Source organism: Nuphar pumila, chromosome 17, assembly GCF_984573655.1.
Source record: "Nuphar pumila chromosome 17, dmNupPumi1.hap1.1, whole genome shotgun sequence".
In the NCBI taxonomy this organism is placed as follows: domain Eukaryota; kingdom Viridiplantae; phylum Streptophyta; class Magnoliopsida; order Nymphaeales; family Nymphaeaceae; genus Nuphar; species Nuphar pumila.
Window position 1 is genome coordinate 72,164,032 of NC_143265.1, and position 16,412 is coordinate 72,180,443.

Here is a 16,412-nt window from a genome sequence, read left to right on the forward strand (position 1 = left end):
AACAGCTACGAGTGTGCTAGCAGCATAAGGAGATCTTCCTCATGTTAAAACGGCAGTTGTTTGTATTTTCTCATATTTTATACAAAGGCAATAATGGCACTGCCTCGTAAACCAATTATCAAAAGGTTCTCATATTTTAATCATACAAAACAGCAAAGGCACTGTCCTCATAAATCCATTATCAATTCTCATGGGCGTTGCCTCTGTGCGCAAGCCAATGCTTAGCATAAGTCCTGAGACAGGGGTTTTAACTTGGGAGTTTTAGGCTACCGGCAGTAGCGATCATGTCTTCAATCTTCATGCCGGGTGCGAATTCTTGGTGCTATAAATCAAAAAAGAAAAAGGCAGTGATACAGTGAAGCGGAAACTTAAAGGTCGACCATACTGTGCTGCCAATTTACAAAGCCAAGCATCCTTTTCGGATAAAAACAAAAGCTGTCACAGTTTTGCACATGAGAGATGATTTGGTTTTCCTTTTACATCAAGAAGAGACGCTCTTAGCTGTTAGTTTGGCACTTGGTGGCTAGTGTTGAGAGAGAGAGAGAGAGAGCATGACGGACACAACAGACGACATCGCGGAGGAGATCTCGTTCCAAGCGTTCGACGATGACTGCCGCTTGTTGGAGAACCTCCTCAACGACGTCCTTCAGCGAGAGGTTGGCCAGGAGTTTATGGAGAAGGTCGAGAGGCAGAGGATCCTTGCTCAGGTGTGGGAGGATCTCTCCCTCTTCTTTTTCTTCTTTCTTCATTGTTCTTTTTGTTTCTTTGCTCCTGTTCTTGATGGTGGTGGTGGTTTCTAAAATGGTGGGTGTGGGGTGCGCCAGAGTGCGTTCAACATGAGAATTGCGGGAATAGAGAACATGGCGGAGTTGCTGGAGAAGCAGCTCGCGTCGGAGATATCCAAGATGACGCTGGAGGAGGCCTTGACGCTCGCCCGAGCCTTCAGTCACTACCTCAATCTCATGGGGATCGCGGAGACGCATCACAGGTTCTGTTCATCTTTCTTTATGTTGGTCGCCATGCAATTGACTCTACCTGTGACTCTTCTCCTGTAGAGTGAATCTTAGGCGTGTTATTAGCTAGATGGCACTGCTCTGTTGATTTGTCAATTGCCAATTTGTTTAATCTCTCTCCCTCTCTGGAGGTAGCTTTTCCTAAAAGTAAATTAAGCCAGAGCGAAGCGAGCGATGGCTGATGTTCCTTCATCTTGTCATCTTTGAGCTCTGTGGCCCTCAAAACGATGAAACAATCGATACCCATATCTTCTTTTGCTTTTCTCTTTATATCTGGTGACGCATATGATTATATTATTCTACGGAGCTCGCATTAGTCGAATGCTTGTTGGATCGTTTTAATGGTTTTGGTGTTGCTGTTGTCGTACTAACAAGGCTGGTTCGGAAGCCTTGTTATGTTGCTTCGGTTCATCCTGGTGTTTTCTTGCAGTGTACGGAAGGCACGAAACACGGTTTATCTATCCAAGTCGTGTGATGACATATTCAACAAGCTGATTCAAAGTGGTGTTCCTCCAGAAGAGCTCTACGATACCGTTTGCAAGCAGGTTACCTTACAATCAAGATATAATGTATCAAGTTTTGATGCTTTGTTGATGGGAAAAACTAAATTCGCCAATTTTACTTCATGGTGTTTGATTTATGGTACAGAGTGTTGAAATTGTTCTCACTGCACATCCAACCCAAATTAACCGGAGGACGCTTCAATACAAGCACATCAGGATAGCTGTAAGTTTTGATGATTCCTTTCCTTTTCCAGTTTGTTTTCTGTACCTTCTGCTTGAATTATTCATTTGTTCACGGGTTTCAGCTGTTCGCATAACACCAAGCATTCTTTAGTTACCTTTATCTGGTTTTCACGACATAAGTTTTTGAATGTAAATCTTTCTGAAAGGAGTAAAAGAAATACTTCTGGAACAAAGTTAGTGTCCGATAACAATGGCAGGAACCAACATCATTCTGTTTTTTTAGTGACGTCTTCTAGAAAGCATGAAATTATGGATGCTACCTGCCAACATCTCACCACAATTTTGTGCAGTGGTTTGGTTGATTATAAATATGACCAGTAACAATTGAAAATTGATCTGCAAGATGCTATAATATGTTAACATAAAGTTTTGATCATCATGATTCCTCCACCAAACTTTTCTATATGCATATATCCGCACTAGTTTCTAGGTCCAAATAGTGCCATCATCCAACCACATTTATAGTTGGAGATACAAAAGGTGTTAATAGTCATCCAGTACTTCATGGACATGTCAAACCTCAAGCCCAGTGATGACTCCAAACACCAAGGGGCAGAGAGTTAATGTAGTAATGAAAAAGGTCTTTGTCAAGAAAAATAAAGTAGATACATTACCATTCTTTTTGGGGAAATACTCTCTCAGGTAGCTAAGTTGGTCTGCATAACTAAATCTGTGCCCTAGCTGTCATCAAGCTACATCTCACGGCTGATCAGATTCTGTCCCCATAAAGCATCAAGGAGAATTTACCTCAACAATGTATTGGATTCTAAATTCAGGCTATGAGAGGGCCCCTGGTCAATAGTTTTCAGGTGTGCTGTGTGCTTAAAGACTTGTTTCATTAGGCTAAATTGGTGATATCACAGGTCATGCATGTGTCAATTGTACCTTGTTGTCTGGCCATTTTGAATGGTAAGGTAGCCAACAGCTTTAATTCCAGCTTCATTTAACATAGTTATTGCTACAGTCAACGGGTTGCTTAATTAGCATTGCATTCCATAATTGCCATTAGTGCACGTGTTAGGAATATCAATACTGTGGGTTTAAGTCAGATATTTGAACTCACTGAATCCATTCATTCAGATTTGTAATGCGCTACTTTATCCTATAAGGAAAATGATCTAATAATGGAGATTTCAATTGTAAGTAAAATAAATTAGATCTGATAAGGTTAAGCAGCTATCTGGAAATGATAAAAGTAGTTTTCCATTTATCTGGCATTGATCCTGACAATGCTAGATTATTCAACATTTTTTTTATTCCAATTATTGCTTCTTCTTTTTTTGTTTTCTTGCATTGTATCCTTCGTGCAGCGACTTCTTGTCACCCCACTTTATAGTGTTTTTTTAAAAAAAGAAATGGAACTTACGGTATTTTTTCTTTTATAAATTTATGAACGTCCTTGGAGGTGAAAATTGTTGTAAAGCAGCACTGTGACATTTCAAATCTTGGAGGGAAAAAGTATTTGACGATCTTCTTAGGATCCACTAAAGCTGTGTATGTTAATGCCACCCATATCTATCTCTCTGTTTAGCTATCTGTCTGTGTTTTCACGTGGTTGGGTGTTTCAATTGAGCTTTGGATCTTTTGATCTTTGTATAGTTTCTTTTATATCTCTAAAATAGAAATAAGAATGGAAATTAACTGTAAACTTTTGTAGCATCTGTTGGAGTTTAATGATCGGCCAGATCTTAGCCACGAAGATCGAGAGATGCTGATTGAAGATCTGGTACTCATTTAGATGTCATTCATATTTGATTTTTGGGGCTTTCCTTTTCCATTTTATTCCAGCAATTCATTATTGTTTGCAGGTCAGGGAGATAACCTCATTATGGCTAACAGATGAGTTGAGACGTCAGAAACCCACTCCAGTAGATGAAGCCAGGGCAGGTAGAAATACTTGCCTATGTTTATGCCTGGATATCTCCGTGTTGAACTGTTTATCTGTTTTACATTTTTTTCTTAGGTTTACACATAGTGGAGCAGTCTCTTTGGAAGGCTATTCCTCATTATCTTCGCCGTGTTAGCAATTCTTTGAAGAAGGTTTATGCTCCTTCCTTTTTTGACATCCTATAATATCAACGATGGTTTCTTTTCCAAAATTTCACTGATATGTGCATTCTGCAGCATACATTTCGACCACTTCCATTAACATGCACACCAATACGATTTGGCTCTTGGATGGGTGGTGATCGAGATGGAAATCCTAATGTAACATCAAAGGTGAGGCTGTTACTGGTTATTCTTTGTCCTGTGCGTGTGTGTGCGTGCACGTGGGCGTGTGCATGCCTGCATGCATGGATGCTCATGCAAGTGCAGAAAATGTTGCTAAGCCTGAATGTGAGAGTTATTTATATTAAGGATCAACCATAAATCAATTGGCTTAGGTTGGCATTTTCTATACTTGTGTTCTACTCATAATAACTTTTTCGCTATGTAATTGTAAAAATACTTGATATGTATGTGCAAACTATCTAATGAGCTGAGAAATGGTACCAGAAGTGTATGCCACAGATCTTAAAGTTACAGGTTATTTCCTTCTTGGTTTGATTTTATTCAATCAAGTTTACTACACTTCTTTGATTGATATACAGTCTCCAAAATCTGCACGAGTGGCAAAAACACAATCAAATAGCTTCCAGTTAGACCTATTAACAACTCTCTCAGCAAATAAACATTATTATATGGAATAATGTGCTTGATTTATTGGATTACATTTAGAACTGCAACTAGGCACTTGCCTTGTTGTGTTGGTGGCTTAGGCACTAGATCAACACCTAGCCAGCATCCTGGTGCTAGGTGACACACTGCCCTTTACTTATAATGTTAAAAGATATTATAATCATCATGTTGTATTTTAAGTATTTAAAATTTCTATTATTTTATATGTTAAATTGTATTTATAAATTAATGCATTTATTCGGGTTTCTAGACAGCACCTTGGCACTAGGTTGGCTGACACCAAGGCACGCCTTGGGGTTTTGATTACGTCTAGATTACATGCCTGCTGCAACTACAATGATGAATGTTTACAGGAAGCAATGGCCTGAATTTTAATGTCAAAAGCTTATCAATAGTGGAAGCATCATCTTGATTCATAACATCATTAAAGAATTTGTATTGACACTACTTTTTCTTTCAGGCTCATTCTTTCTGAACTTAATTGGAAAATTTATTTTTTTATGTTTCTATATTAAAATGTTTAATGGTTGTCCTTAATTTTGTAAACTTCCATCAGCGAAGAGAGCTTCTTCCTAGTCTAAAATTTAAAAGAACTCAACTATTCTCTATGGAGCTTCCTTTGTTTTTAAAGTCCTGGGGCATTTCACATTTGTGTGTATTGGTTCATCCTGACACCTGAGTTGATGTAGTTTAGGATGTGTTTGGATGACACATACTAGAACTCAGGTTTGCTAAATCCAAGTTTACTAAATTCTGGTTTCTGAGTCATTGAGTGTGTTTGGATGGCAAAAGCAGTAAAATATAGGTTTTTGTGCCATTTTCGGCCACCAATGACTAGAAAACATCTGGGAGGTGCTATAAAACGCATAGACTGTACCTTACAGCCATTTTTTGGCCTGGGTGGCTGAAAAAAAAACTTTCTAGTCGCTTTTTAGAAATGGTTGTGCTGGTGCGCTCTATGTCGGACAACATCAACACTCAATGATTAGCCATCATGCAGCCATAAGAGCTGGTGCTATCTATGTCAGATGAGACACTCAAAATGTCTACCATCCAAACATATTATGCGTGGACCATGGCTGAAAAACAGGGAGATCTACTTTGGGATGTTTTCCAGGACCACCTATATGAAAACAATACAGAATGACACCATCCACTCAGTGACTAGCCATCACCTAGCCATATTATGGCCGGAATGATAGTCAGTCATGATGGAAAACAAGGAAAGAGGAGGGAGAGGCTACTTTAGGCTGTTTCCAGTGATCCACTGACTGAAAAACGACTGAGTGTATTGTCCAAACCAGATAATATCATCGGACCATTTTCCAATTATAGCTGGAAGAGGTTGGTCCATCCCTGCCCAGTTTTGAGGAAGCAGGAGAAGGGAATGGCAAGGGTCACTCAACAAACCTACACCTGGTTTTTCACATACAGTTTCTATTCTCCAAAACCTGGTGGGGGCCATAGTTACTAGAAGCACTTAGACAGAGTGGCAATCCCACTTCTTAAGGAGTCTGATGTGGAAGCAAAAAGCCACCCAATTCCAAGATGAGCAAGAAGCAGTTAGAATCCTGGTTTAAGAATTTTGGATCCTTATATTCAAAAATCTGATCCTCTAATTTAGAAATTTGAGATTCTTGAAGCAATTATTTTATTAAATAGTTTAGTTCTCTTTTTTAATAGGCATTATAGGATACATTTAATTGTTGAACAATTTTTTCTAAAAAACTTTAATAACTGGATATACAATGCAAAATTGCTTTGCAAATTGTCATTTTTGTCTCAAATATTGCATATACAGTCACTGCTTTTAAAAATTGCATTTTCATGTTTCACTTTTAAATAAAGTGAGCTAGGGTGTCTTAAATAGCTTGTAGGTTACAATATACATGTATTAAATAGTATTTTCCATATCTCCATAACTTCACACAAAAATCCTATTTTGCTCCTCAAACTTCTCTTTGTCTGTTTAATCTGTAAAATTGTTGTTTCCTACTTCTGATTCCCCTACCACTTTCCTCTTTCACTTCCTGCTCTGTCAAATATTTGTCTCATCCAAGGTTGCCAGAGTAGGAAGCGAAAGCGAGAAGCGATGCATTTGAAAATGTATAAGCAGAAAGCGAGAAATAAAAAAAAACAATGTAAGAATTGAATGGTAATCGAAATGGAACACAAATAAAAATTAAAATAATAGTGTCTATTTTTAAATTTCATGATTTTTTAATGTAAGAATTAAATTTCTAACAAAATCTAAAAATGATGACTGCTAATTTAGAGAAAGCACATGGAAGTAAGTGAGAAGCATGAGAGGAAACACATAAAAAACAAGAAAAGTAGAGTGAAAGAACATATAAGAAGAATAGATGAAACATGTGGAAAGCATAGAAAAAGCGCAGGAGAATTTAAATTCCCATCAAGTTTTGGAAGCGAGGAGTATCGCACTTCCGAAGCGAGTTTCGGGGAAGCAGGCTTCCCACCTTATCTAATAAGCTTTTGGTAACTCTGGTCTCATCCAAATGCCTCCTTGGTACTAGTAGCTACAAGTAGGAGCAGGCAATATTTGAGAGTTTGTATTCTTAGTTTTCAGAAGTCTCAAGATATGTGAATCATGTGGATAACTATATTGGGTTGTCCATAGCTGCTAAAAAATTCTAATTTTCTAGCATTCCAGGAAACATCTTATTTAACTGTTTTCAATAGTCCTATTGTCAGGATAACACTGTGGCAACTCTTTTTTTGTAACAACACATTGATGTATCTAATGATGAGTTCTAATGGCATGCATGCATTCAGCTGATTCAGACTATGTTTCACCCTTCCATTACCAACTTTGGTCTTCTAAATTTATTTTATTATCTCCTTTTTTAGGTTACAAGGGATGTTGCCTTTTTATCACGGTGGATGGTAACTGATCTTTATATTCGAGAAATTGATAGTCTCAGATTTGAACTTTCCATGAGCAGGTGCAGTGATCAACTGGCAAAACTTGCCTATGAAGTCTTATATAAAGGTCTGGCACTTTTGTAATTACATAAAACCTAGCACTCTTTAGTATTAATTCTTCAAATTTCTAAATTTCTTTCTATACTAGTGCTTTATTGCATGTTCTTTTCTTCTACTTATATAAAACGAAGAATTTGCATTAAGCTGAAGGGTGCTTATATATATATATTATATTCCTTAGGAAAAGTAAAACCATAGTCACATATATAGGTGATATTTTGAAAATATTGGATATTAAAGCATTAAAATGGAAAAAAAACTTAAAAGCATAAATATGACAATATTTTGAAAATATTAGTTATTACATTTATCATCACAATATTTTTGTGATAATATCATTACTGATACTATAGATAATATTTGTGATTTGCTAGTTCTAGAATGTCTATGCTAATAAAATACTTCAACAGACTATCCAGTTCATCATACATAGGGTGACCCCCTGTGAACCCCACCTACTTGGCTGCGCCTCAAGTTCTGCTTCCCCGGGGGTACAGCAGGTGTATAAGTTTTGCATATTTAGTTTGTCCATCATGTTGTTTCTATCATATTTCTGCTCTTTTCTTAACATGTATTTTTTCTTATTTTTTCCAAATTTTCATTTTTGTTGTATTTTTAAAATTCTGAGGTTTTCTCGTTATTTATTGAAAAACCTATAGTATCCGGAGATTTTGCCTGACTGAGATATAGCTGAGACTGATATTTGTGGCTACGAATAAAACTAATGCACTGTAGTTTTGCTACAGAAAGAAAATACAAACCTGCCCTAGTTTTGAAAGGGAAAGCTTTGGCAAAGCAAAAAGAAAGTCATTTCCTTACATCTTTGTCTTTTTTTTTCAGTAATCAGAATGACCATATAATCGAAGCGCTACTTTGCAAATTTTAAAAGTTTTTGTTGGATTTCCATTAAGAATCTGGACTTAGAAATATTTATTATCCTTTTTTTACAATCAGCTTTAGAGCTGAGGAATAAAAAAGATAATGGAAACGAAGGAAACAATATAAATTGTCATATTCTGTATGTGATTATTCATGCCTTTGACTGCATTTTCTTTCCTGTAGATCTATCTGGGTTAGTAATTTTGTAATCAAGTTTTTTTTTAGAAGGGTTATTGTTGCTCTTGTCCACGGGCTGGCTGGAGTTAAGAAGCCCTTGATCAGCATAAGAGATGAAACATGGTCTACAATTCGTCCATCCCCATCCAGTCTTCCTCACCACCCTTCCCCTGCAACTCTCCACTGGCAAAAAAGGGAAAAAGATCTAGGGCACTAGGCTTGAGGGTTTCCTATAACCCGCAAACTTTGCATCCACAATTTGATTTCTATAGCGTTTATGCCATACCTAAAAATAATAAGAATGAAAATGCAACATTATTGGGGATAGTGCACAAGCACACATGTATCATCATTGTTTTCATCATATTTCATCAGCTTTGTCCATGTGGGTTCTTGCATTTTCACAAGCCGTATTTTATAGTTGCTACTTAATCTCCTGTGAGATATCTATATGTTTCAATATCTCACATTGACTGCCTCCAATAATTATGTGGTCTTTCCCTTCTAGTTCCTTTGATCTGTATCACATCGTCACTTCTTAGTCATACTAGTGCTATCCATATATCGCATTGCTTCAAAGCTGTGATTTCCTCAAAGTTTTGAACTGAAGAAAGGAAAAAAGTGGAAAATATGTCGTGAACCATCTGTATATAGGATACCCAATTAGCCCACTTCTTTTCTAAACTTGAGATTGAGTATCAAGGGCATATGGTTGTTCAGAATGAGCTGTCAACATGGTTAATGCTTGATATTGGAGAGGAAACACTGATAGCATTGGGCACCACCTACTTTTTATCATATCATTATGATTCCATTCAGTAGAAAAGTGTGGCAAAGTGGCATGTTGACTATCACCAAATTATTATCGTTTGACCTCTTATTCTGTATACAATAATCTTCTTTTATTATCAGTGTCTTCATTTGTTGTGATTGAGGTAAGGTTCATCTTTCACTGTGGGTCTAGTGTCCTTTAAAGGCATAATTCCGTTACTTGCACTCGATCCAGCATAAGTAAACATTATTTCTATGGCAGCTTGTTAAGGGTTTCTGCTTCTATTAATGGGAGAAAGATGATAAAGAACATTGTTTTCTTCTTGCTTAGGTGTGCCTCCAGTGACACAAGCTTTAAATGGGAACTTTGATATTAGAATTTATTAGTAAAAATTTAAATACAGTTTACCTTATTAAAATGGGAAAAGTTACTTGGCCATTCTTATTCCCTGCTCTTTCTTCTTTTAATCTCTGTTCTCTCTATCTCTTTTCCCTTTTCATTTTTCTGTAAATTGGTAGTAACATGATTATTCTTTTTTTTTTCTTCTTTTTACTTGTTGCCTTGTTTATATTGGCCCAGCTGATGGGACTCTTGTGACAGACTATGATTGCCACGCCTTCAACATAGACAGGTCGAAGGAGATAATATCTAGAAAATATTGAATTCATGCGTGGTGATGTTAACTTTGTGATGAATGCGATATTTTGCGATGTTAGCAACATCCAAATTATTGTTAGAGTATCATAGAAAGAACACAATTTAATTGTACACAAGATATTGCTGAGAACAGATGCTACAAATCTGTTGTTCTTTTGTCCACATTGTTAAACATCTTTATCCAGCTTGTCTAAGCTGGTACAATCGAGTATAACTGAGCCATGTTGCTTTTTCTTTAGGACCCTATCTAATCTCTACATTGTATTGTAAAGGGGCTGCTATCAACTTGAATCTGTGCTTGAAGTTAGAACATGAATTGCAAACTATAGTGAAAAACAATTTAAATTGCATATCTGTATGTTTCAAAGTATGTAGCTCTGCAATAACCTGGCTTGCCTTGTTTCACTACATCGTGCTGTTTTGATATGCGACTCTATTTTCTACGACATAGTCACGATGCTGATTAATTTTATGTCTTCTGGAAAGACTTGTTCATATTTAAGAATAATGATGCATTTTTTGATAATGATCTGTGACAAATTTTCGATTATGCAGGGTTAGAGTTCATTTCTTATTGCAGTGCAAGTAAATATGTCATGAAACTGTAGTTAGATTGGCATTAATGATCGGTTGTTCAACAAATATAGGTATTCATGGTGCAATTCTCCAATAAATTATGTTGTCTTGTGCAAATTCTTTCATAGGAACACATCAAGAGGACTGGCATCATGAGAGTTGGAATCAGCCGAAGCATGTTGACCAACCAACTTCAGCACTGCCTACCCAGCTTCCTGCTGGTGCGGATTTGCCTTTATGTACAGGTGAGTTATCATTCTCAATCTTTATTATTCATTTAGGCATCATATGTTCTCCTTCCATCTGTGCTGATGTGGTTGAGCACATAGGTCATGATAATTGTCTAATTGTAGAAAGTACATCTTCTAACATTAGATTTGATGGAAATTTTTTGTTGATGTACTTTCTTTTTCTTCTTTTCCTTTTCCCCTGAGTTGATCTTAATTAGGTTATGCAGTACTGTTTACTATTATGATTTATGACTATATGGGAAATAAAGACAGACCATTTTTATTTATCTAGAAAAGAAAAAATTAGAAGCTGACTTAGGATCACAAAGACGACAATGGGATGACCAATGCTGTTGACACTTGACAATATAATACTGATAAAAAAGGAAACGCAAAAAACTGGACTCTCTCTCTCTCTCTCTCCTGCCTTATACACTTTGATGGTATGCACATGATGTGTTGATATTTGCTTACTCATCTTACTGTAGGTATGCATTTGTTTATTTGTTATTTCTTGTTTGATTGTCTGGAAGCTTATGCCTTTCAGTATACTTTGAGACCTACACTGAAAAATCTATGCCAGTTGCAATCTTCATGGACATAATGTAGAATTAATGCATTAACCAAATTTTAACTTGTGTAGGGTGTAATGATGGAGAAGCACAACTCCCCATACTGGAATTCCCATGCACTGATAACAGAATTCCAGAGTCTCAGGTATCAATCTATTTCTAGGGTATGTCCTGTATGCTATGTCACAGGGATTCGGCTAACCAGGTGCCGCACCCGCGTCAACACAACGCGACGCGGGTGCGCGTGCAGTCAACCAGACCCTGGGTGCGGTCAACGCACCCAGGGTCATTTATGTAAAAAAAAAGGGACGTCGAGGGAGGCTCACCTGAAGAAGAAGAAGAAGAAGACGAGGAAAGAGAGAGGCGATAGGGAACTCACCTGAAAGGGGGCCAGAGGGGGGCTCGCCGGACGTGGAGCTTGCCGGCGTCAGGTGGCCGGAAAACGAATGGAAGAGATGGAGCCTGCGGCGGGGGAAGAAGGCGAGCGAGGAGAGAGAGTGAGCAGCGTGGGGGAGGGTTTCACGAATGAAACCCTACCCTGCATGCTTATTTAAAGCATGTAACATGTTTTATCGGGTTTGGATCCGGGTCAGATCCGAATTTAACACGATCCAAACCCATTTTTTTTGCCGCACCCCCGCACCCATGTTTTTTTAGAGTGCCGCATCCGCATCCGCATCCGCACCCGCACTCGCACCCATGTGACATAGCCTGTATGAAATTTCATGTAGTATTTTTCTCTTTAGATATGGTTCTTAGCTTTTCGTCCTATTGATGGTTCAGTTCATATTGTGTTGTAACCTTGATATTGTGCATAAATGGTTTAGGATTGTGAAGACTCTTCCAATTCAGTTTATCCAGTCAAAAGATCTGTTGGCATATTAGCTAGAATGGAGATTGGACAGCTTTCTGCAGACAGTAACCTAGTTTCTTCCAGTGCTGTACAGTATGCTGGAACTTCCAGCAGATCTGCTTCTTTCAGCTCAAGTCAGCTTACTGCACAGAGGAAAATATTTTCAGAATCTGAAATTGGCAGATCCAGCTTTCAAAAGCTTTTAGAGCCTAGTTTGCCACAACGCCCTGGCATTGCTCCATATAGGATTGTCCTTGGGGATGTGAGAGAAAAGGTTAGTAGCTATCTCATATATGAGGAGGACCTTGACTTCATCTTATAGAATTATTCTATACTGTAGAACTTAATGTTTCGTGTCTAATTTTTTCAGCTTATAAAGACTCGAAGACGGCTAGAGCTTCTACTTGAGGGTCTTCCTTGTGATTTTGATCCTTCTGATTATTATGAAACATCAGAACAGCTTCTTGAACCACTTCTTCTGTGCTACGAATCCCTGGTGACATTCTCTTTTCTATTGTCTGACATGGTTGGCTGCAATTCTATATCATGCTAGGTTGTCACTTGGTCACTTGTTATTGCAGCAATCCTGTGGATCGGTGACATTGGCAGATGGACGACTAGCTGACCTTATCCGGAGGGTTGCTACCTTTGGGATGATATTGATGAAGCTTGATTTGCGTCAGGTGAGCAGGGATCTATTATTCTTCACCGTAATTTGTGAAAGTAATATGTTTGACTAGTGTTCTATCCTTTTCCAGGAATCTGGTAGGCATGCTGAAACACTTGATGCAATTACAAAATATTTAGATATTGGGATATACAGTGAGTGGGATGAAAACAGGAAGCTGGAATTCCTCACAAGTGAGCTCAAAGGGAAGAGGCCACTTGTGCCCCCAAGCATAGAGGTGATACAAAGTCTTAACATGCAATTCTATATGAGCATGGACATCTGCATTTTTCAGCCACTTTTGGTTTTATTTGGAAAATTTTCTGTAGCAATCACCCTTTTATGGGACATGCTATTGTGTATGAAAAGATCTATATTGCTATTATCAGGTTTCTGCTGATGTAAGGGAGGTTCTGGACACTTTCCGTGTTGCAGCTGAACTTGGGAGTGAATCATTTGGAGCATATGTGATTTCTATGGCCTCCAATGTATGCACTCTTGGGCTTTGTCTATTCTGTTAGTGTTTGAATTTTTGTGATTGACAAACTAATATGCACTGGATCACTATTCACAATATATATCTATATATCTATCTATATATATTCTGCCAAATCTGCAAGACAACTGTATATACCATCTCTACATACTGTTTCTGGCAGGCTAGTGATGTTTTGGCAGTTGAGCTATTGCAAAAGGATGCAAGACTTGGTGTCAGCGGTGAGCCAGGCCGAACTTGTGCTGGGGGAACGTAAGACAAAATTTACCTGATTATGTATACAGTGCTTCTTCTATTGTTTGAGTTGCAAGTTGGGTTCACATAATTAATGGTTGAGCAGGTTTCGGGTTGTACCATTGTTTGAGACAGTACAAGATCTACGTGAAGCAGGATCAGTAATCAGAAAATTGTTGTCCATTGATTGGTACCGAGAGCATATCATTCAAAATCACAATGGACACCAAGAGGTATCATCTAATGTTGCAATTACAAGTTTGGTATGGTCTCATCTTAATGTACCTCTGCACTGGCAAAATCGTGGTGTAGGTGATGGTCGGGTACTCAGACTCGGGGAAAGATGCAGGACGCTTTACTGCTGCATGGGAACTGTACAAGGCTCAGGAAGATGTAGTGGCAGCTTGCAACGAATATGGTATCAAAGTTACTCTGTTCCATGGGCGTGGAGGGAGTATTGGTAGGGGTGGTGGTCCCACTCACCTCGCTATACAATCCCAACCTCCTGGATCTGTAATGGTATGTGAAAGTATTTCTTTTATTTCTGCTTGATATTTTTAAAGTAACATGGTCTACATTGTGCTTGCCAAACACCTTTCCCTATGGAATGAGGATTTTTTATTCCTTATTCAATTGAAGTGTTATTTAATGATAATGGTATTCTATTTCACTGAACTTAGAAAGTGATAATGTCCTCTTCTAATTTATTTGAAGTTTGAAAGCAATCTTGTGCACCAAAATTATAGTATGTATTTTCACTTTTTGTTTCATGTGTGCAAAGGTGAGAGGACCTCATAGGTGTTTGGTCATCATGTTTCCTGCATTAGTAGGCAATAGGAGCAGTTTATGGTTTTTAAAACTAGCTACTGTCTTTTGCATGGGGTTCCCAAATGGGTATATACTATGTTAAATTCCAAGATTGCTAAGTTGTAAATAGCAAGGTTTTGCTTTGTCAAGTTCTTGCTTAATCCTATAGTATGGTTGTTTGGTTCTTGGCTTCTGAAATTTTCAGATGGTTTAAATTTTTTATCTTGTAAACATTAAGTATATTTATGTGTGTACATGCAGGGAACTCTTCGCTCAACTGAGCAAGGGGAAATGGTGCAAGCCAAATTTGGCCTGCCCCAAACGGCAGTGAGGCAGCTGGAGATTTACACCACAGCTGTGTTGCTTGCTACTCTACGCCCGCCTCTCCCACCTCGAGAGGAGAAGTGGAGAAACTTGATGGAAGAAATATCCAAGATCAGCTGCCAGCATTACAGATCAACTGTATATGAGAACAAAGATTTCCTTGCTTACTTCCAAGAAGCTACACCTCAGGCAGAGCTGGGATTCCTCAACATTGGAAGCAGACCAACAAGGAGGAAGGCCTCTATAGGCATTGGGCACCTGCGTGCCATACCTTGGGTGTTTGCTTGGACTCAGACGAGGTTTGTATTGCCAGCATGGCTGGGTGTTGGAGCTGGGCTGCAGGGAGCCTGTGAGAAGGGCTACAAGGATGATTTGAAGGCCATGTATCGAGAATGGCCATTTTTTCAGTCCACAATTGATCTTATTGAGATGGTTCTGGCCAAGGCTGACATTCATATAGCAAAGCATTATGACGAAGTTCTAGTTTCTCCTTCGAGGCAGGAGCTTGGTGCTCAGCTGAGGAGGGAGCTAGATATCACTGAGAAGTATATTCTGGTGGTAAGTGGTCACGAAAAGCTGTCAGAGAACAATCGCAGCCTCCAGCGTCTCATAGAGAGCAGGCTGCCTTGTCTCAATCCGATCAACATGCTGCAAGTGGAGATACTACGAAGGTTGAGACGAGATGATGACAATCACAAGCTTCGGGATGCTTTGCTCATCACCATTAACGGAATAGCTGCTGGCATGAGAAACACAGGCTGAGCATACAGATGGTGCTGATTGTGTTTACATTTTTCGTTAGATTGGGTCACCGAGTCTTGATGTTTCTTTGAAAGCAAGCTATACTTTTAATTGTGTCAAGTTATTAGAGTGGCAAGAATATAATAAAAGATTGTTTTTTCTTTTAAACATGGTTTGGGTTAATGCTTCTATTTACGTTTGTTGTCTTGTGCACTATAAGTTGCTGTTGGTATTTGTTGCTCTTGCTCATACAGGATCAATAGCATCAATGCTAATTAATACAGAAGTGAATGGGCACCTTGCTGTGAATAAATTGTTTTAGGCCATTGATGCAAATTGGTCAATAAATTGGTAAATTTATATTCAGTTTCGATTCACTGGTCTAGCTTCATGCCACCGAAAATGTATCATTCAACAAAGCAAGATGACCTTAAAAGCTTTTTCAAGTCATTTGCAGCCTTAGGTCATTCTCTCGATTTGGGCTCTTTTTGGTAACAACACTTGGAGATATCCCTGCCAGTATCTGGGTTTATGCTCTTGTTGTTTGGCTCAAAATTATATCTTTTTTTAACCAAGATCTTTGGCTAAATAACCCTTTGCCTAGTTTTTTTGGAAAATATATTTTGGAGGGAAAAGCCTATTTTATGAAAAAATGTTGTCCTACGTTAAACATTTTTGAAAAATACATTGGGTTTAAAATGGGTAGGGTTAACTCAGAGGGCAAGCTCCTAAGAGCCTTGTCAATTGAACTTTGGACTTGAACTTTGAATTCAGCCCAAGCCATCTTGGTTTGACTTGACAATAATGTTTCAAAAGTCATTTGCGACCTAACTGTTGCGATGTTAGTGGGTGCAAACAGTCCGATGTGGGTAGCCATAATGGGTGCATGCCTACTCATTTGAGGGTGGTGGTGTATGTTCTCCCCCGATGATTCATTGAATCCCACGTCTGTGTTCGGGGGTCTGAAAGAGCACAACGTATACAAG

The 16,412-nt window shown here is 38.4% G+C and overlaps 1 protein-coding gene across 1 annotated transcript; it reads left to right on the forward strand.

The window, feature by feature from the left end:
- The first annotated feature begins 492 nt into the window (after positions 1-492).
- On the forward strand, positions 493-15,594 carry LOC149812188 (phosphoenolpyruvate carboxylase 4-like). The gene is made up of 20 exons (XM_089993105.1): positions 493-707; positions 825-988; positions 1,444-1,558; positions 1,662-1,739; positions 3,417-3,485; positions 3,568-3,646; positions 3,723-3,799; positions 3,884-3,979; positions 7,307-7,448; positions 10,631-10,747; positions 11,376-11,449; positions 12,132-12,431; positions 12,528-12,653; positions 12,739-12,840; positions 12,916-13,062; positions 13,214-13,312; positions 13,484-13,572; positions 13,661-13,787; positions 13,867-14,073; positions 14,623-15,594. The coding sequence occupies exons 1-20, from the start codon at positions 552-554 to the stop codon at positions 15,445-15,447; spliced, it is 3,189 nt and encodes a 1,062-aa protein (XP_089849231.1). The 5' UTR covers positions 493-551; the 3' UTR covers positions 15,448-15,594.
- The last annotated feature ends 818 nt before the right edge of the window (positions 15,595-16,412 follow it).

What these genes read in the sequence shown, in the direction of transcription:
- LOC149812188 (XM_089993105.1), top strand. Translation starts at nt 552, where the DNA reads ATGACGGACACAACAGACGACATCGCGGAGGAGATCTCGTTCCAAGCG. An exon ending in ACAGAATTCCAGAGTCTCAG is followed by an intron (nt 11,450 to 12,131) that starts GTATCAATCTAT and finishes TAAATGGTTTAG; the next exon opens with GATTGTGAAGACTCTTCCAA. An exon ending in ATCACAATGGACACCAAGAG is followed by an intron (nt 13,788 to 13,866) that starts GTATCATCTAAT and finishes ATCGTGGTGTAG; the next exon opens with GTGATGGTCGGGTACTCAGA.